At 39.7% G+C, this 22,298-nt stretch overlaps 1 protein-coding gene across 1 annotated transcript in view; it reads left to right on the forward strand.

Moving 5' to 3' along the window:
• PKHD1L1 (polycystic kidney and hepatic disease 1 (autosomal recessive)-like 1) overlaps positions 1-12,750 on the forward strand; it is a 121,894-nt gene extending 109,144 nt beyond the window's left edge. The window contains exons 70-75 of the mRNA XM_015566133.1: positions 1,839-1,974; positions 3,361-3,705; positions 6,978-7,129; positions 7,520-7,666; positions 8,007-8,160; positions 11,583-12,750. Of these exons, the coding sequence (XP_015421619.1) occupies positions 1,839-1,974; positions 3,361-3,705; positions 6,978-7,129; positions 7,520-7,666; positions 8,007-8,160; positions 11,583-11,917 (1,269 nt within the window). The 3' untranslated portion in view covers positions 11,918-12,750. The remainder of the gene's footprint in view (positions 1-1,838; positions 1,975-3,360; positions 3,706-6,977; positions 7,130-7,519; positions 7,667-8,006; positions 8,161-11,582) is intronic.
• Positions 12,751-22,298: the final 9,548 nt, after the last annotated feature.

Consider the following 22,298-nt stretch of genomic DNA (forward strand, 5'->3'; position numbering starts at 1 on the left):
CTTAGATTTTTTTCTAAGAATATGAGACGTGGACGTCTAAGAGTATTAGGAATGTGAAGAAAGGATACTGATGAGATGAAGCAAAGAGAGGAGTAATGAAAGGAGACACCCACTCCTTCTCAGGTGACAGCAATCCCAGTTTTTTGGTTGCTCAAGATAAAAACTGGAATCTAGTCTTGATTCTTCTTTTTCTCTCACATTCCTCATCCAATCCATCTGCGAAACCAGTTGAGTCTCCCTCCCTAATCTCCAGAATCTGAGCACTTCTCACCATCTCCACTGCTACCATCCAGTTTGAGCCAACATTATCTCTTCCTTGGATGAAGGTGATTGCCTCCCAACTCCTCCTCCTGCTCTATCTTTGCCCCTCTTCTGTCTATTCTCACCTCAGTAACCACAGAGGGACTCTCAAAATGTAAGCCAGTTAGATCATTCCTCTGCCCCAAACCCTACAATAATTTCTCTATTGGTCTTTGCCCAAGAGTCAGAGTCCTCACAGGGGCTTACAAAACCGAATGAGAATCTCCCCCTTAGCTCTCCCCCTTCTTATTTTACTCCTCCAGCCACACTGGGCTTCCTTGCTGTCCTCAACACACCAGATATGCTACCACAAGGGCCTGTGTTCAGATGTTGAGTCTGCCTCCAACATTCCACCCCAGGTGGCTAACTCCCCCATCTCCTCAACTCCCATTCACTCCATAAGCCTACCCTGATTACCCTTCTTCTAGGCTCTACCCGTTACTTACATTCTGATCTACATAGCACTTATCACTTTCTAACCTGTTTGATACTTTGCTTTTTATTATTTCTATTAATTATTCTCTGTCTCCTCACTCTACTATGTAAACTTAAATAGGGCAGGGACTTTTGAGCGCTCCTAGAATAATGCCTGGCTCAGATAGACACTCAATTTTTGAATAAAAGAGAATATTTTTAGTTAAGAATGCAACTACGAAGTATTGTGACAGTGAATATTCTGAGCCTCTGTAGACAATTCAAAAGAATTTTCCTTCCTGTCCTGCAAAAGCCAGTCTTCTTACTTTATGATTACATTTGACAGCATGAGATTTGAGGAATATAAACATGGAAAATGAACAAAATTGAATCAAAGAGGAGAGTCGCTTGGGCTGGTTTTTATTAGTTTTTTTAAATTTTTAATCTTCACTGGGGGATATTTTTCCATTGATTTTTAGAGAGTTGAGGGAGAGGGAGATACAGAGAGTGAGAAAGATCAATGTGAGAGAGACACATTGATTGGTTGCCTCCACACATGCCCCTACCAGGGTCTGGGATACAGCCTGAAACGAAGGTATGTGCCCTTGACCAAAATCGAACCTGGGACCCTTCAGTCTGTGCACCAACATTCTATCCACTGAGCCAAATAGGTTAGGGCTAATTTCTATTAGTCTTACTACCATGTGTGTCTCGGAAATAAGCATTTTTTTTCAAAATTAAGTAACTAATTTTGTGTGATTACATTATACAGAGTACTAAGTTCCCCATTTCCTCTGCCCCTGGAGTGGAAAGTGTGCATTGAACTCTATTAGCTTTTAAAGAGGCCCTTTCTTTAATTTAGAGATTCTCCTCATTAATTTCTTTCTTACATTACACTTTCCTACTGAGAATTATCAATTAAGTTGTAACATCTCTATGAACGATTGAATGTAAGTCCCTTTAATAATTTTAGCTCAATATTTATCCTAAGTCCATAAAATTTAGTTTTAATTTTTTGCAGAAAGTGGATATAGTTCAAGGACATTTATTTTTTCAGTGCTGATATTCTAAATATTTTGTTTCATTGTTTTTTTAAGATGTAAAAATGTGTTCACTTTTAACAGGCTGTTCTGGTAGGAATTTTTTTTTCCACACTGCAGCGTTTGGATGTCTATGTGAACAATGCATTGGTCTGCCCCAAAGATACAGTATGGAACCCCCAACAGAAACACTGTGAATTCAATAGACATCTACACACAGGTATTTACTCAGAAAAATACAGTACACATTATATATATCCTAGTAGGTATTAAATAATATATAGTAACAATGAAATGGCTCCTTAGTGCCATTGTTATGAATGTCTAGTACTTTCATAAGGAAGACCCTCTTCTTTATAACATTTTCATTTCTTTTTCTTAGTAAGTCTCACTATGAAATGTGGTAAAAATCTGCACCTCTTACGGCAGTACTATTATACAATTCAACCTTTTGTCAGGGCTTAATACATTTTAGTAGATATATTACCTCTTAAACATTATTACTATTGACACTGTGCCATAAAATAGTATATACAGGGGTTGGCAAAAAGTGGGTTTACAATTGTTTGCATGGAATATAATACAATAATTAATAAATAATAATATAAGAATAAACTGTTTTGTGTACTCACAACTGTAAACCTACTTTTTCACACCCTTGTATGGTCATTCATTTTTAATGTATATAATAATCCCAATCACTTTTACAAAATTTGCTTCCCTAATAGCATTTGTTTTGCATTAACCAAATATTTTCCAGACTGAAATGTAAACCTATTTCATGTAAGATTCTTCTGGGATGTTTTTGTTTTTTAAAAAAAAAATATTTTATTGATTTTTTACAGAGAGGAAGGGAGAGGGATAGAGAGTTAGAAACATTGATGAGAGAGAAACATGGATCAGCTGCCTCCTGCATACCCCCTCCTGGGGATGTGCCCACAACCCAGGTACATGCCCTTGACTGGAATCGAACCTGGGACCTATCAGTCTGCAGGCTGACGCTCTATCCATTGAGCCAAATCGGTCAGGGCCTTCTGGGATGTTTTGATGTATATTTCATTTGTGTTACATAATATTTTTCTTGGTAAAAATAGAAGCACTGAATTAAAAATTTTCCTCAAGATTTGGTATATAGCACTGCACAAACTAGATGGCTCCTAAAGTTAAATTTACATTTTTTAAATTATCAAATGCCTTTGGTCAAGGCTTTAAAATTCTGGACATGTAAATAGTGCTATAATACAATTATAATTATGGGTTCATAATTAGATTTTATTTCTCATTTATATTGTGTCTATAGTATTTTTAAAGTAAATTTAATGAACCAATGATTATTGTTTTCTAAATTAATTGCTTTTAATAAATTTTTAAAACTTTTTAAAAAATTTAACATATAATGATTAAAATCAGTATTATTTAAAAGATTGACTTTAATTTTGCTTGTTAGTTCTATATGTGTTTTTAAGATGCATACTTTCTTATGAAAGAATGATAATGGTGAACTTTTTGGAATTTCATAAATTTAAACAAATATTAAATATTACATGGTAATTGTGATCATATGAATATGCATAACCATGCTGTTTTGACTTTTTTTCCTCCATAGAGCAATTCCTTCCTAACCTGAATTCCACTGTCCTTGGTGAAAACTACTTTGATAGAACCTACCAGATGCTTTACCTTTTGGTTAAAGGAACCATGCCTGTTGAAATCCATACCACCGCGGTCATATTTGTTTCTTTCCAAATACCTGCTGTAACAGAAGAGGACTTTTATAGCTCTCATAATCTAGTTAGGAATCTTGCCTTGTTCCTAAAGATACCAAGGGACAAAATCCGTATCAGCAAAGTAATAGGAGGGGACAGTGTGCGCAAGAAGAGATCCATGGGACTCACGGTTCAACTGGAGATCGGAGATCCGCCCCCTCAGTTCATAACCAATGACACCGCAGGTACGAGTAGTTGACCTTTGAGGTAGAGCAATGCAGTTACCAAATCCACACCCACAAGTAACCTTATCAAGGCCTGGTAAGCATGACCTCCGGAAATCCCACCAACTCTACATCCTGAACCCTGTGAGGGCCTAGAGACCCCTTTTCCTGCCCTGCTCCTGTAATCCCAACCTATTTTGGAATGATGAAGGAATTTGAGCCTCTATTTTATTATTGTAGCAATTAACAAATTCAACCAAAGGATTTCACCTAATATAAAAGATCTGAGAAGTGACCTAAAGAAGTCGTCTCTTACAGCTTGAGAGATTAAACATGAAAATAGGGGGGTAGGAACGTTCAAGGCTGAGGAGTAGTTGCTGAGAGTTTGATGCTTTAGAAGAATTGGGAAGGTCCAATAGGTCTGCAGTGGAAGGAGGTAGGAAAGGCGAGCTGCTGGAGATGAGGTTGAGCAGTAGGTGCTAGATAGTGGGAAACCAAAAGGAGCTCTCCTGTTCATAAGCTGAAGGACTGTGGATATGTTCTCCTAAGGAAAGAGTAGTGGAGTGGTGAAATAGATTTCCATAGCAAAGTCACAGATTGACCCAACAAGTGCAAATATGCAAGCATATGTTCTGTCTTTTTTCCTATGTTACTCTAATCAGCCTCACCAGCCATCAACCCTTTGGCCGTCCCTCACTCTCCAGACCCTCATTTTCTAGGTATCAGATAAAAATAAGCTCAACTGTCCCGTAACAGGTGTCTTTGCTGCTTTAAATTATTTCCTTAGAGTGACTCCTTTTTGGTATCTGGGTGGGTAAATGTTCAGTCTTCAGGTTTTCTTCCTCTCCATCTGTTCAGTCTGTTAAAGTTGGCGTCTGAATCCCAAGGGGCCCTTCATGACCTCAAGCCCTCACGCTGCCCTCCGGACTTATCAGTCTCTGCTACAAGATGAATGGTCTTCTCTGCTCTGCACAAGCCTCTCCAGAGGCCACTGAACCTTCCTGGCCTCCTGCTGCTAATCCCAAGGGGCTAATTCCCAACCTGCTATTGTTATGGGTAAACCTGTGTAGCGGGTGAAGATCTCACCTTCTGCCACTAGGGGTCATCACTCATTTCCCCAGCAGGTTTGTTTTGACTCTACATGAGCCACACTGCCATTCTGGAATTCCACCAGTTAGGCCGGCAAGAGGTTCTTCCCTTGTGGGGATACGCCTGTGGAAAGGCTTGCATGAGTAGAGGGAGGTGCTGATCACTTCTCTTTGTTGAAGAAAACTGGAAGCACAGCCTTGAATGATAACCAGTTCTCTCATGATGTTCTCTGCCCTGTCATAGGTTACTTCCCTTCACCAACCCTGTAATTCCTGTGTTGGCAGGGTCATGGCTTTGGACCCAAGAGAGTCTGTTAATTTAACCCAGGAGTTGTAGTGGGTCCATGGTTCATATACAAATTGCTCACCGACTCTTAGAAATCCTGGTTAGCCCTTACATGTATTGGGGTCCAATATTTAGCATACTAGCCACTCAAATATCCAAAGAAACTATGATGTATTTTCTATATGTGATCTAAATTTCCTCACACACAAGCCCTCCCAACCTCTATCCCCTTAAAGCAGTTTTACCTTGTTAGTCAGATTTATCTAGTTAGGTACACATAGTCTAAGAACTGGACATGGGGTAGAGGGAGAGACAGACCAAGGCATTTTTCCCAGACCTTTGCTGGGATACAAGTTTTAAGACTCAAGGAAAGCCTACAATTTGTCATGGAGCAACATTATAGAAAAATACTGGGAAATGGCAAAAAGATGTGCATGTAGCAGCCCCCTGGCTCCCACAGTCTTCACATAGTGTTGGGATACCCAGACGTTGCCAGGTTTCCTAAAAAAGGGTCCTTAAGTACTGAGGAACCTCTGAATAAACAGAGACCTGAGGTCAGAAATGAGAGCTCCTCAAGTTAAGGTCTTTGGTTTCCAGGTGGCAGTCTACAGAAATGGATGCCTTCACATGCCAAATGGTCAGAGTATCTGTTAACAGGGCAGACCAGGTCAGACCTGCCACTCCATACCAAAATCCAGTGAGGGCAGGTGGCAATAGTAGTGTATGGGCATGAAGCGCCCTCGTACTGCTACCGTTAGGTCACATGAACCCGCCTGCCTGGGAGGCTGTCTTGGAGAATACACAGAGGAAGTGGGGGGAAGAGGGGAATCTATAGACTGAGCATTTGTCCAGAAGAGTCTTAGTCAACCACAAGAGACCTTTTAAATTGACAGGAACTAAAATTCCCTAAGACTGTGATTTTCAAATGTAAGACCTGCTGGCCTAGGACATGGCCTCCTTGCCGAGTCTTAATGGAGGAAACTCAGTGGTCAGAATCCTCCAGGCAGGACTCTGGATGCGGAAGATGCTGGATGTCTAGGAACAAGGGGTTGGCGAGGCCCACAGTACACCAAAACGTTATCTCGGTGACAGTTGGTTTTTTAAAAGATCACAAAATACAGTGGAATGTATAGAATGGAGTGGAAGGGGGAGAGAATAGATTCAAGTAAGCCAGTTTCAAGCTCTTCTAGTGAGTCCACTGATGATGGCTTTCACTGGGATGCTGACAGCGGGACAGAGAGATTTAGAAATTGGTAACTGATGAGATGGTGTGAAGGAGAGGTGACGGGTGAAGTAGAAGAAGCAAATATCCCTGACTAAAGAAATACAGCGAATAGAGGTGCCGCTTCACAAGGAGCGTTATGGAGACAAGTCGATTTAAGAGGCGCTGCCAAGCTAGAAAAAGAGTATAGTAACTACCCAGGGTTCAGATTAACCTTGAAAATCATCAATGTCCAGAAAAAGTAACCCTTTGTTAGTAATTTAATATATGTAGCAACTATTAATATACATACTATGAATTTTATTCTTTCATCCCAAAATGACACTCTTTTTTAAAAAAATAGTAAGTGATGAAAGACAGGCATGATAGTGTTCCACTTCTACACAAAGGATGACATGGGAAAATATAAAATTGAGACACATTTTCCCATTATGCTTTTATTCATTTTTTCTTATATCTATTTTATCTACCTTTGTTTTTTCTTTAATTACAGCTTTAAAATATACTCTACTGAGCTTTTCAGTTTCCTACCTTCGTTAATATGACTGTCACGTTAAGCTTATGCACAGTTAGGAAGCTATAGAATTCTATAATGTGGATGGAGCAGCACAAACAAAAACTTAAGTGAAAAACTGTCATGTGTTCTCACAATGCCACTTCCTTATAATCCTTGTGTCATAACACTGTTTCCTCATAGGTCAGATGCAATTATCTGAACTCCAAGAAGTTGCTGCTTCTCTCGGACAAGCTGTAATTTTAGGAAAAACCAGTAGTACCCTTGGATTTAATGTCTCTTCCATGTCGATTATCAATCCCATTCCTAGCTCAAGTGATTCTGAATGGATTAAGGTAAGAAAATACAACTAGAAAAATGCACTTTCGCTACTTAAAACATTGTTGCTAATTTCTTATTTCAATTTTTTTTCTATTTCAAGACTAATTTAGAGGGCATGTCTAATTTATTATTGGATATTTTATATGGTATCACTAAAATGATAAAGTAGGTTAAAAAGGAGCCTGTCTTCTAAAAAATTATTTATTGGAATAAAATGTGCTTTGCCTTGAATATTTACAACAGTGCTTCATGAATTTGATCTAGAGGAGATATTATAATAATATTTGCACATATTAACGTTTTAAAATAAAAATGAATATTATACTTAGCTTGGTTAAGATGATTTTGCTACTAAATGCAGTTTATCGTGTGAAAACCACTCCATCACTCGTGACCATTCACAGGTGACTGCCCAACCAGTGGAAAGGTTTGCATTTCTTGTTCATCATGTGGCCGTTGTGTCCTCGCTCTCAGTGATCAGTCAACCAGTGGCAGCGCAGCTGGGACAGCCTCTTTCTCAGCAGCCATCAGTAAAGGCAGTAGATCCTGACGTAAGTTATAACTCAAAGTTTCATTTAGGTGGAAGAATTAAGCTATAAATTCGGGAGGGTGAGCCAACTTCACTAATCCTGGTACTCTGCCTACCTGAGGATTGCACTGTCAGACTGCTTTGTATGGATATTGTCTAGTACTACTTTAAAAATATTTCTTTTCCATGAATTTGCTCCAGTGCCCATATTTGTGAATTCTTTGTGTAGAAAAAAATACTTCTACTGATTTTAAATTTGTAATGAGGCATTTTTAAAGATAAAGTTTCACATATCTTTTTTTTAAAAAAAAGCATGGGACAGGGCATTTAGAATTCTCTACATTTAGGTTTTTTTTCTTTAGGGTAATTGTGTATCAGTTGGGATTACTTCATTGACTTTGAAGGCCATACTAAAGGATTCCAACAATAACCAAATCAGTGGTCTTGGTGGAAATACAACAATTCCATTTAGCAGCTGTTGGGCCAACTACACGGACCTTACTCTTCTTAGAACAGGTGAGCGTACTATTTTGAATCCTCACATACATTATAATTGAACAAAGCATCCTATAATATGCTGTTCAATAAATTATAGAAATCAGAACCCTATACTCGACTTTTCAGAAAACATTTAGTCTAGCTTACAAAAATATATTTACTATGCAAAACAAACTAGAAATTAAAATAAGCAATGGAAGAAATTTAAACAGGCAATTTGAGGATATGCATCACAATTATCTCCTGATTCCTATTTTTATCCATTTGCACATTTGTCTAATTTTCACTAAATATGTATTATTACATTTATAATATAAGCAATTAACAGATTTTCAAAGTAAAGAAATAAGATAGGATCACATAATCTTAACACCCTGTGCAGGAGTTGCTCTGAGATCAGAATAAAGATTCTCATAAAGCATATCCAATGAATCTTTACTAAGTGATATCTCAACATTGTTACAGTAAATACAGTCATACTTCCACAGTGATGTTTCTTATATGATCTCTGTTCGAGTTGATGGTGAAGGCTTTTACAGTTAGTAAAAGCCTTTCTTCTGAGGCCAAAATGCTATGTCCAAAAACAGATCCTATTGGTGATAGATTATAAAGTACCTAAAACAATGAAATGGATAAACAGCTTATACTTGAGACAGACCTCCATTAATCTGTTTACCTCGATCTGGGACCCTTTTAAGACCTTTATAGCCTAACTTCTGAAAAGCACTCTTACCACTGTTATTTCAAAAGTACACACACACACACACACACACACAGAATAAAAGTAAAAATAAAGAGTACAATAAGTAAAATAATTCTAAGTCATCTGATGTTTTTCATAATCACTAAATATCAACTACTAAAATCATTCCAGAAGAATCTTTTCCTTATTTTTTGTTTCCTCGTGCTTTGATAATGACCTACACTAGACAATCTGGTCTGCCTACTAGGCAGCAGTATCTCAACCTTGTGTTTGATGAGGATCAAATGGCAATGGGCTCAACGTTGTGCTCTTGGACAAGAACCCTGAGTACCCCATACGCTTGCTGGTTAAGGGCAGAGCCAAATTCTTGAACAGTCCGCCTAAATGGTGGTAGGACTGGGAAAAGAGGCACCTGCAAGAGCCCTGCCTGCACAGCAGGTTGTCCACCACCCCAGGAAGGTGGACTCAAGAAGTGGCCAGTGGCAAAGGCCTGACCTAGGGACCAAAGTCTTCAAAGTACCACTTCCAAATAGCAACGCTCCAAAGTAACCAGGTCACTGGAGCGCTGAAGCAATGATCTAGGTTTGGGCATTTTGTCATGATAACAAAATAGCACTCTCATTTTATACAGTAAATTGTCTTTCAGAGTTCAAAGCCTCTTTGGAGTGTCTATCTGACCTGCTATAGAGAAAGAGCTGCTGCTCCTAATTTCTTTCTCTCTCTCTCTCTCTCTCTCTCTCTCTCTCTCTCTCTCCCAAGTGTAGGGCCTCAGTTCCCTGGTTGTGGACAGTAAGGAAGGTCAAGCATAGTCATCTCTTCATTGTCTTTAGGTCAGTTAGGCAGTTTGTAGATTAACAATTTTAAAGCACATCTGAGAAAATTAACAAAGCATCTTTCCTGTAACTCTTTCTAGTAGAGCCCACAGTTGCTGCACTGTGGGAAATCCCCTTGCAGATCAGACGATAGTCCGACAGCATGGCGGCCTGCACTCTTCTACTTACAGCGTTCTAAAGAGCAAAGCAGGGCCACCTGGGTATGGGCTGTGGTTTCTAACACAGAAAACAGGGAAGTAAACAGTAGGTGAGAAAAGGACAGAAGAAGAAGAGAGTAAGCAGCTGAGACTCCATCTCTGAGTATAACCTGGGTAAAAATAGTCTTACTGATGAATATAACATTTGAAACATGTTGACCTAGCAGCCTATATAATATTTAGTGCTTATTTCAGTTTCTATTACTGCATAACAAGTCAGCCCAAAATTTGACGGCTTAAACAACAGCCTTTTCATTTGCTCACAATAGTGTGGGTCAGGAATTTGGGCAAAGAGGGCTCATCTCTGCTCCACAATGTCTGAAGCTTCTGCTGGGTTTGCTTCATTGGAGTGATAGCCCTAAGGTCTTGATTCTGGTTTTTGTCTGGATTCTTCAGTTCTACAAGGAGTAGCCTCTCCACTAAGGCTAGTGTAGGTTTCCTCATAGTTCTTCAGGAGAAAAAAGAAAAACTTAATTTCTTTTTTTAAAAAAATATATTTTATTGATTTTTCACAGAGAGAGAGAGGGATAGAGAGTTAGAAACATCGATGAGAGAGAAACATCGATGAGCTGCCTCTTGCACACCTCCTACTGGGGATGTGCCCGCAACCAAGGTACATGCCCTTGGCCGGAATCTAACCTGGGACCTTTCAGTCCATAGGCCAATGCTCTATCCACTGAGCCAAACCGGTCAGGGCAAAACTTAATTTCTTTACACATAAAAATCATTAAGAAAAAAATACACCTGCCACAAAAATTCTGTTTTTCAAAGTGAATAAAAGGTAAGACAAATCCATTATTGTCGTGAATTTTAACAGCGATAGAAGTCTATAGAGCAATGGCCGACCATCTTGAAGGTCGTAGAACACATTGTTGTTGTTTATGAAAACACAATGTGGTCAAGAACTAATCAAATTCTCTCCCTAAAAAAGAAAGGAAGAGTGAAAACAGAAATGATATTTTTAGAAAAAAAAATAGAAAAAAAAAGGAAATAAAACTTCAAGGTCTGTAAGTATTGCAAAGTCTGTTCTGTGTGGTAACCACTTAATCATGATAACAGTAGTCCCAGAATAAATTATGTTAAGGAAAAATATACTGATATCATATTCAAAACTGTGGGAAGATTTAACATGTGGATTAAAAAAACATTTGGGTGATTTTATTTTTCTATGTTTCACTCTCTAAAAAGATTTAACAAGTGTTTCGTTAAGCTTGTGTACCTGGGGTAAGTGGAAAGGGTCACAGTTTTGCAACAAAAAGTATTATCTGACTTAAAGCAAATGTGGGAAACAGTTAAAAAAAATGTTGAACTAAGTGGAGGACATATGGGTGTTTATTGTACTATTTTTTCAAGTGAGGCTGAGGCTTCTCCAGTTTCGGTCAAGTCCATAGGGATGAAGCAGAGTTCAGCACTTTCACCTCCAGTCCCTATTGTCCCTCATTTCAAACAGCCTCTCTCGTGGGCACTGATGCTACAGAAAGAAAATTTCGCCAGAGTGCCCCTGCCCATAGCTGATGGGAAGATTGAACTCTTCAAACTCAGAGACCCTCTCTACACTGGTTTATACTTACACTAATTCGTTTGACTCAGTTTCAAAAATACTGTGTTAGGAATCATACGTTATTGTAAGTCAATGAAAACCCAATTGGCAGTGTATGAAAATCAATAAAAGGAAGTCAAACACCACGATGATTTTTTTTTTCCTAGGGAAAAATTATAAGATTGAATTTATTCTGGATAATGTTGCTCGGGTGGAATCCAGGGCTTTCAGCCTCCTGGCGCAGTCTGTCTCCAGCGGAGGCAGCAGTGGCGGGGGAGGCAGTGGCATCAGCAGTGGCAGCAGCAGCGGCAGCAGTGGCAGCAGCAGCAGCAGCAGCAGCAGTGGCAGCAGCAGAGCATCCACTGTGGGCACCGCTGCTCAGACGATGACTACAGCGATTAGCTGTCTGCTGGGAAGAGTGTTGCTCCTGGAAATATTTATGGCTGCAGTTTTGACTTTGAACATAAATCTAGGTAAGCACAGTTGGTTTTTTATGTCATGAACGTCTCCACATACTGAGCTACCAGTAAATGGTTACTTAATAGAGACAGCGCACCACACGTGTGCATGGTATCACTGTGGGCTCGAAGACATGGTCTCAGCCAGTGAGAAAGTAGTAACCTCCAGGAAATGTTACTCACTTTACGCGGTGGCATAGAGGAATGTGCGGAATGTGAAGTGCAGGTAATGTCAGGACTCGTTTTCGGTTACGAGGGGGCAGGAGCTTAGTTCGAATTGGCTTGGGCAGTAATGTGAACTCACTTAACTGAGAAGTCCAGAAGTAGTCTAATTTCTGCCTCCGGTAGACCCAAGGACTCAAATGATGTCTTCCAGAAGCTGTCTCTCTCCCATCTCTTGGCTTCATTCACTTTGGTAGTAGATCCACTCCTAGGTAGGCTCTCCACCAACACCACCATCCCTCCTGGCAAAGTAACACTAGCATCTTCATGTTTACATTCTACTGGCCCAGCAGCTAATGCAGAAAGAATACAACTCTCTCCCTAGCTTCTTACTATCCTACCTCAATGAGTAAATGATATTGTTCCTGGCATTTTTTTAAGGATTTTTTTTCCAGATAAAAATGTTAATCAACAGCTTCTTCTTTGCTACTAAATAATCTATCATTCTTCAATTAAGACATAAGATGATTTAAAACCCCTTGGTCTTGGTCCATTCAAGGTGCTATAGCAAAATACCACAGCCTGGATGGCTTATCAACAGCAGAAATTTCTCTCTCACAATTTGGAAGGCTGGAAGTCTGTTCTGGCTGTATCCTTACCTGGCAGAAGGGGTGAGGGAGTTCCATGGTATCTCTTTTATTAGGGTACTAAACTCATTCATCATGAGGGCTCCACCCTCATGACTTAAGCACCTCCCAAAGACTCCACCTCCAAATACCATCACATCAGGTTTTCACAAATAAATTTGAGGGGGATACATTCAGACGTTAGCAACCATTAACGCAATGAAATGCTGGTTTTTACATATAACTTTGCATTCCAAATTAATAATATTTTACTTTTAAAAGAGACATGAAGTTCCATTAAATAAAAGGAAAAAAATGGAGTGTGAAAAATAAAATACTGTGTATACGCACCACTACTCTCTTTCCACTGTTCCACAAAAAGAACACATTATTGATTCTAATATTAAATTGATAAACTTTAAAATATTTTCACCTACTACTTTTGCCCTATTAACTATACTAGTTAGACAAGTTAAAATTTAAGAACATTTTGAATCATACTCTATGTTACTACTACTTTTAAAATATGTATTTGTATGTTTTTACTTTTCAGGAAACAACTGAAGTGCTATTCTGAAGAACAGGCTGAAAACAAAAATATAAGAACTACTTTTTTTTCCCCTGAACTATTTTGTTGTCCAACAAGAAAGTCTAAAAAATATGCTGAAATATTTTTATAATATATAAAATGTATTAACTTTAATCATAAAAATCAAATTTCTTCAAAATATAAATTTCTTTTGATTCCTTATATGTGTATGTACTGATTTAATTTTTTTTTAATTTTCAGAAATCTTTTATTTAGAAGCAGAAATGCCACCTTGCTGCCAGATATCCCTACAAATCATAGAATCCTTTACATAGTTGAAGGAGCTTGTCTAATTTTGATTTAACCTCTTTAGATCTGATTAGAAGTACTTTGAATTTTTATACATACTGAGGGATCTGAGTTTCTCCGTCCATCCATGAGGCTCTTATTCCAATGATCTAAGCCATTCTAATTTCTAAGAACTTGGGGGAAATGAGACTGTTTTAGATCTTTTACAGACTAAGTTGCTGTTTTTCAGATCCCTAGTAATTCCAGGAATTCTAGATCGTTCTGAATTTTTGGGGCCTGCCAACTGCTGGCCAGTATTCTAAGAAGAGTTTTCTTGGTATCCATGGAACAAGCTTTGGGAATACTAGTAAGTCCAAACTCCTTCTCTGATTACTCCTCCTTCCCAGTCAAAAATGCCACTCCTAAGAGTGTGATCTTCTTCAATCCCAGGCTACACCAGAAGAGACACTTATTTCAAGAGGATAAAATGAGATCATGCCAAAAAGCCACAGATTAATGTAGCTAAGTCAACCAAAAGCTCTCATACCAGAAAAATTGTACCCTTTACTCAGAAAATTTTAAATGGAATGCTTATTTTGGAGGAAGAACTCCCAAGGAAAGCACTGAAGCCATGTTCAGAGCTAGTAGAATTGGTACCCACAAAAGTTACCTTCCAACAAGAGACACTCAGCAAGCATGAGGAACAGCGGAGGGAATTCAAGGAAGCCCAGACCTTTTTCTTCTGTATACATTTCCTAGAATATTTGCCCCCAGGTCATAGTTAATCTTGCTTAACAGAAAAAATATAAACACTTACCAGGTGGTAAATCCAGATATCTTTGGATAAATGTGGCATTTCATTCAGTCAAACATACATCTAGTTAGCATCAACTAGACACCAGGCACTCTAGTGAGAAGACTACAAGGATTAAGATGCCATCTCTGCCTTCTAAGAGTTCACAGGGTAGTTCAGGAAATAGTAGTTGAAAAAAGGTAATATTGATACAACATGGTGTGTGAGAGAGAGAACTGAGGGTGCTAGAGGGGCACTTAGCTGGGGCGAGGGGACATCCAGTGAGGATAGAGATGGATGGGGGACAGCTTCCAAAGGTGATATATGAATAAAGCATGCGATCAGCCAAGGAAGAGTGGACGCAGAAAGGTGTGGTGGCAAGAACAAGGGCTGAAACACCACTTGATAGCGAGTACCTTTAAGGCAGGAGCTCTCCCTTACTCAGCGTTTCTTCCTGCTACCTAACATGTCTGGCACTAGTAGGTGCTATTTTGCTGTTTAAGGGATGAAGCATGGATTGTGGGCAGATCAGCCAGTGGTCTGATGCTACGGAGCACTAAATATGACATGAGGAAAAGCAGGAAGGGAAGGGCAGCAGTCTTCTGTGCCATGTTGTCAGAGAGGCTTGGGTTTATTCTGTATGTATGTCCCAGGGATGCAGTTTTGACCAGATGTCAAAACAGGAGTTTTGGCTATAGCAAATTATAAAGGGAGGCACCAAACTAAGATGTAAAACTTTTTAAGAAAGTGGCCTAAAAGAGTAGAAGATCAGAGGGAGATTTTTGAAGAGCAATTCTTTGTGATGACTATACTAGGAGGGAGTGAAGATTCTGGCTCCGGATGCCAAGTCAAGAGAAAAGGACTTAAATTAGGCCCCAAGAAAAGCTTAATACGGGGTTCCCTGAGGTTTTGGGGAACACAGTAAATTGGTGTCAGCATCATAACTGACTAATCAGAGAGAAGATGGCTGAAGCTGCAATTTAGGAAGTAAGTTTGTTGAGCAAAGAATGTGTACGTGTGTCCCTGGCACCGGATGAGGGCTCTGTGTGTGTACGTGTTTGTGACAGAGACCTTGAGGAGGAATGGGGGAGAGAGTTTGCGAGCACAGGAAGTCAGGTCTTTTCCAGGAGGGCTGCCCGGAAGGGAAGAAGACTGCAGGAAAAGGAAATTGCCAGAGGACAAGGGAATGCCTCGCAACTACAGGTAAAGTTCAAGCAAACAGCTGGAATAGAAATAGTGTCAATTTTAAAGAAACTGCAGGTAAGAGGTCTCTGACAATGAGATGCTAAGAACACATGAAAGTCCCTTCATGCCCAGAGATCACTGATCCTTGCCTAGTCCACACCACCGGTTAACTGAGGACTTCCATACTCCCCTCACTTCCAACCTTGGAGAGGGAGAAACCTCTACTAATACAATGGGAAGGAGGAGAGAGACCAAATAACCCCTCCCCACCCATTCTGTGATAGGAAAGTCTTAAATATCAGGTTTTTAAAAATGCAAATCCAGTTTGCCTTCCATTTCTTGATACTTCCTTTCTGTTAGAAAACTGAATTCCACAAACCGCAGTGATAGCATCTACGGAACAAATTCCTACATCGGGTTCTGGAAGAGATGCAAAAATCTTCCCTTCAGAGCATTGAGAAAGCCACAGAATTGGACACCATCTGTAGTCTTTCCTTACTCAAGTTTAATTCAGTCCACTCGTAATTTTTTGTCTAAAATTTTCCATGGCTTTTTTAATAAAGAAGTTTTCTAATACAAGTCATTGGAGAGAAAAAGAAATTTCTAAAACTTTGCTTTTTAGCCACAGTATTAAAATGTTTCTGATTTAACTTCTTTAGGTTTCTGGCTGTCGGCTTTTATAAAATTTTCTAGAGATAGTATAAACCTGTAATATTTTATGCCAGGCAAGTTACAACTTTAACTGCTACTTTTTTAAATGCCTGAATTGTTAAGAATCCAAAGGCAATATGGCTTCACATTGCCTTCATTCATAAACTGGCTGTCACGTTCAAATTTTTTAAAATACATTTTAATGTGTGAAGCGGCTTTTTAGCTGTTGAATAAATCATAAAAGTACTGTTCTATCCAGGATCTGAGCCAGGGCTGACCAGCAGACCCTGAGCGACAGACGAATGTTTGCTGTAAAAAAGAAGAATAAGGGACAATGAAGTTATTATCACCTTTTCCAGAGGAGGAGATTTGAAATATGAAAAGATTAAGTAAAATGCTCCCCAGTCTACAGAACTTCTAATGGTAAACTGGGATTCAGACCCAGACAATCTAACCCCACAGCCCAAGCTCCAACATTTAATTGCCCCCCCCCCCCACTTTTCCTCAAACATGGGAAAATGTTCCATTGTGAAAAGAGCTCTTAGGAAAACATATTTATATCAAATTCCTGTTCAAATTTTAAGTTTACTTTACCACCTCTATGCCCTCAGGCAAGTTCTTGGTCTCTTTCGTTCTCAGTTTCATTACCTATAAAATGTGGAAAATATCTACCATGCAGTGTGGTATTTGAGGACTGATAGCATGTATATAGCACCTAACACAGTACCTAACAGATGGCAAGCTCTCCGTAAATGGTAGCCACTCCTATCATTTTTATGACCACAATGTTGCCCATATCTGTCAATCATTGGCCCAATAAACCATTAGACTTGTTATTGCAGCAGAGCAGTACCTAGTATGTAATAAACATTATGAGAGTGTTAATTATTAGAATCTTTGGCTGGGTGCAGGGCCACCTAGGACAAAGACTATTTCCCAGCTTCCCTTGCAATGAGGAGTGGCTAACTTCTGTACAGTGAGTTACAAAAAATACAGAGATGACCTTGTGGCATATTCTAGGAATTTTCCTTAAAAGGTGGATATTACCCTTTCCCCCTTCTTCATCTTTTCCTGTTTTCCTTTTGGCATGGAGCAGGATGCCTCCTTGCATCTGGAGGACAGAGGCCAGCCCTTGCAGGGACAGGGTTGGGAGCTCAGCTGAAAAGGTCCCTGACAAAGAAGTGCATTATCCCAGCCCTTATTCTTTCACAGTTTCACTATTATTTGGCAAAGATCCTAATCCCAACTGAGATGTCTCCTAGTTTCATCATGTGCCCAAGGTGGCTAAGTTTGAAAGGGAATCCTTCCTACAGGGGGAGGTGGGCAGGGACATTGCCAAGGCAAGGAAAGAGTTTAAAATACCACAGACATCTTTGAAGTTATTACCTGTATCACCAAAACAGAAATACTTAATCCTTGACTTGAATCCGTTATATATTTGGTTTGGGAAACCTCTCTGAAATAGTTGGAGGGTTGTACTTTTCTTCCATGCTCATCAGGGGGCATTTTCAGCTTCCTGAGGGTGGCCTTAGCTGCAAGAAATGCCTAATCTCCAGTGAAAGACACATTAAGATGTAGTTCCCCAACTTCATCTTCCCAGAGGGAGTAGCTACAGACACACTGTGTAAGACAAAAGGGGGCCTGCCATAGGGTTGCAACCAGTACTTGGATATTTGTGGGCAGTGTGACCAGCTGCCAATCTCTTACCGCCTTACTTGCTGGCCCTACTCACTACTCTATTACGATCAGATGATTCTACGATTAGAAAGCCTCTTATGGAAAAAGCTGTTGTTCCATGAATTCTGTTTACCAACAACAAGCTGAGTTTATTAGAGAAGTTCCTTTAGGTTAAGGAGCTTAACATGCTTAGCACAAACTGTGCCCATGGCAAGTGAGAATAAACTGTTTAAATGAATAAATGAGTAGGCAGCATAATGAAACTTTTCCTCTGCCACGTTTTTGAGATAAAGACATCCTTCCAAAATAGTACAGAAATTGCACTTTATCCTGATTTACTGACTTAACATTTCCAATAACATGTACTATAAAATCCACACCCAGTAATAGACCAACTAGTTATGGTTACTATGGTAATGGGCTCAGTGCCTACGAGCAGAAAAATTAATTCCTTTGGGGCAAGTTATTTATGAGTGTGTCTGGCTACATGGCAAGAGTATTTTCCTTTAGAGTAATTTATGTTTTTGTGCAGATGATTCCTTATAGATATAAGTTCTCCCTAGGAAGAGAGAATATAACACATTAAGTTTTTTATGCTGAGAATTTCCATATTTAATTTTCACTCATAAAGGATTTAATTTCAAATAAAAACACAGCAAGATATATTTCATGATGAGGAGGCAAGTTATTTTCACTGTATAAAATGTATAGTATATACAGACAAACACCTTTAACAAGAACTGCTGATATGTCTGATATGTTCAAGGGCCAGAGGTGGCCCAAGGGGGATCCAGGAGCAGCAGGTCGAAATGAAGAGTTTAAAAGCAACAATCAAGACTGGTATTCTCCCAAGTGAATTTGAATTGATGGACAATGGCAAATATCTATTTTAAACAGGACCCTTACCATGAAGAAGTCTTGCATTTTACAAATATTTAAATGAATCATACAGCAAAGGACCAAACTGATTTAGGGGAAAGGGGAAAATATAAAATACTCATTAGGACATCATTATGACAATGCTGGTGTGCTAAAATGATGGACACTGAGAAGAAAAAACGGATGAAACTTGGCAACACATACTGTTGATGAGGAAAATATCCCATGAGCAGTGAAAAAGCAGGGAGCGGGAGGGGTAGGCTGTACAGGTGCTTTCCTTCTAACAGCTGCTTTCCCCCCTCTTATCTTTCAGGCAAAGGGGCAAAGGGTTGGGGAAATGTACTCAGATCATAGCTTCAAAGTTTAGTGTTCCCTCCTCTTTTCCCTTTTTTAAATATGTTACTAACAAACATGTCTATTTCTGGCTGCTGATGAGAAATATTCACCTCTGTTTTTCTTGTTGTAGCTAAAAGTAGATTCTACTGGACTTAAAGATGATAAACATGTATGCCTGAAAGTTCTCATCAGTGTTATTGCTTTGTTGCCACTACATTTCCACATATATTATGCCACTTATTTGTAAAAATAAATCCACAAGACTAGAATTATTAACCAAATTTTGCAGATGAGAAAACAGACTCAGGTTTGTTTAAGGCAAAAGCCACAATGTCTACCATACTGTAGTTGAATGGATTAGGCTTCCATTGTTGGTTTGTGTTGTTTTATTTTATTTTTAAGTTTCCAGCTCACATACAAGATAGATCATTTTATAAACGATTGTTTTATGTTGATTGTATGCATCACAACACATTTATCCTTAGAAATAATAAATGGCCTCAGATGACCAGACCTGCTCAGATGGTCCACTTAACTCATAATATAGCTGAACTTTATTAGAGTTCCAACAACAATGTGGACATTAGCCAAGAGGTAATGACATTGCTGAACTTCACTACTGGAACACAGATGTGAATGGGTTACCCCCTCTTTTCACTTGAACTCACTTCTAGTAAAAGACAATCCATTACATTCATTCATTCCTATTCAGGCCTCTTCTGAAGGAAATTGGTTAAACTCTTAATTATTCCTGTATTTAGCAATAAAAATTACTACTAATTGAACATATGTGGTAGTAATATTATGATGAAAAATATTTATTTGAATGCTTCACAGAAGTTAATTTTCCTTTTAGTAGAAAAGAAATAAAAATATTTTTTCAGACTATATTTTCCGATTAAGCAATTGACCTTATTAAATGGTGATATTAAAAAATAAATCATAATTTTCCAGAATATTAAAATGCATTATATTGAAAGAAAGCAAAATTCTCTAGACTAAAAAGATCAATAAAACAAGCCATTAAAATCATCCTCAGATAATCCTTTGTTTTCAAATGTATCTGTTCAAGACTGTGACTCGATGAGCTGCAAGGCTTTGTTTTGCTTGATCATGAAATGAATGTGACTTTATGGTCTGTATTCAACTGTGAACAGCTGCTCATTAATAAAAAGCCTTTAATGTCCAAGTTAGAACAGCAGGTCTAAAATTGTGCTTGAGGGGAAAAACCATCCCTTTAGTGAAAAGCGGGGGAACTGGGTTGGGGGAGATCTGGAAGCACTGGGGTGTGTTTGCAAGGTCTGCCCTACCTCCTGGGAAGAGACGGGAGGTCAGTTGACAGGGCGGTACTAAGACCCAGCTGGAGAACTCAGAACAAGGAAGCCTATACAGGCTTTGAACTGGGAGAGTAAGTGGTAGCTTGGAAGCTGATAGAATGAATAAATCAGGATTAAATAAATCAAGCTGGCGATTGGGAGTTGGGTAGAGGCCAGTCATAAGCCTTTAAGTGGGCAACATGATCTTGACACAGAGCAGGCAGAATTAACTATACCCCATGAAGTGGGGGCAATCCAGCAATAAGTCTTTAATCCATCAGCTTCTACCCCTTACTGGCCCCTCACTTGATACTTGGTAGCCCCCCACCCTCCCTCACCCCACCAAGCCTCGGCCAGAGTAGAGGACTTCAAATTGCACACTCCCAAGCGGTGTTCCCCAAGCAAGATCCAAAACTATTGGCACCTGTAACCCCCCAACCAGGGGTTTACTACTCAACAACTAGAGTAAAGATGATTTTCAAATAGTCTTTTGCAGGTATTTTAAAAGTAAATTTCAACTGTACAATCTTTAGCAAACTTTGTTTTATTGTTATGTTGGGAAACAAGTTTTCACTAACTTTCTGAAAAAGTATATACTTTTTGATTTGTTTCCCTTGAAAACGGCACATTTAATAAGACAAGAATTATAAAAAGAAGACAATATCATAGTATAATAATTTGGAGCAAAGACATAAATTTCTAAGGAAAAAACATTTTGAAAACATGTTTACATCAGGAGATTGGGTATTGGGGATTATTGGAGGCCTGGGATCCACAATCATTTTGGAAATTCTGAATTATTGTTTAGGAAATACTAAGGTTAGTGCAGGTGTTTCAGGGACTGCCGAGGGTTTAGTGGGCTCAGGGAGGTGTAATAGCTGGGAGTGATGTCGGGTAGCAGCAATAGCAGTAGTAGAGATAGCAACAGCTGTTACCTGTGAATCTTTGCTGTGTGCCAGGCTCTGCCCTTACAACTTTGCAGGCATTAGCCATTCCACGAAGTAGGAACTAATATGGCCATTTTAAATAAGCTTTCATTGATGCTGAGAGAGAGGAAGGGGGAGGGCAAGAGAGAAACATCAATGCAAGAGAGAAACATAGATCCATCGCCTCCAGGAATGGGACCTACCGCTCAACCCGGGCATGTGCCCTGACCGGGAATGGACCCTGGCGGCCCCCGGGTGCATGGGCCCATGCCCAACCTACTGGGCCACACCAGGCAGACTATTATGGCCATCTTACTGCTGTGGAAACTCAAGTTTCTCGAAGAAATAACATCCAAAGTTACACAGAATCATGTCAGCCCAAGAGTCGTAAACATTCCCTTTCTTCTCCTTTTGGGAATAAACAAGGATGAACAGAAACGTGGTACAGATTGGCATGGGGTTGGGATGGTGGTTCCGGACAGTTAAGTGGGTAGGCGGGTGCGGGTCAGGGTGACAGCGCACGGGCAGCTGTTGTCCAAAAGGGGGCAGCACCGGGAAAACACAGGTTGGGGAACAATTTGCAACAACTGCTTTCAGTCTTTGGCGGCATCAACCTGCTATCCTCCCTCGCCAGTCGCTTTGCCAACAGCGGAGCCGTGAGTTTCCCGAGGGCTCCTTGCCCACAACAGCGAAGAACCCGAGCCCTTTTAACAGCAACAGGATAAAAAAGAAACAAAAATCGGGCTTCCAAGAGAGAACCACAGGACGAAAGAAAACCCTAGTTTGGGGCAATGGCTAGACCAGGATGCATGGGGTGGGGTGGGGGGACTCTTTTAACTTCCAGTTAAAGGAAATTCCATCAGAAATTCTAGGAGGAGTCTAAATCCGAAATTAAGGAGCATTTCGCACCCTCCGGTGGCGGAATAATTGAGCTCTACCCACATTCAGATCAGACGGACACCGCGGGAGCTCCCTCCGTTTTTTGCCGTCTACACGCTGCTCTCCCTGGTCCACCCCCCAGGGCAGAGGGCGGAGCAGTAAGGAGCATGGTCGGAGC

Source organism: Myotis davidii, unplaced genomic scaffold, assembly GCF_000327345.1.
Source record: "Myotis davidii unplaced genomic scaffold, ASM32734v1 scaffold1012, whole genome shotgun sequence".
Lineage (NCBI taxonomy): Eukaryota > Metazoa > Chordata > Mammalia > Chiroptera > Vespertilionidae > Myotis > Myotis davidii.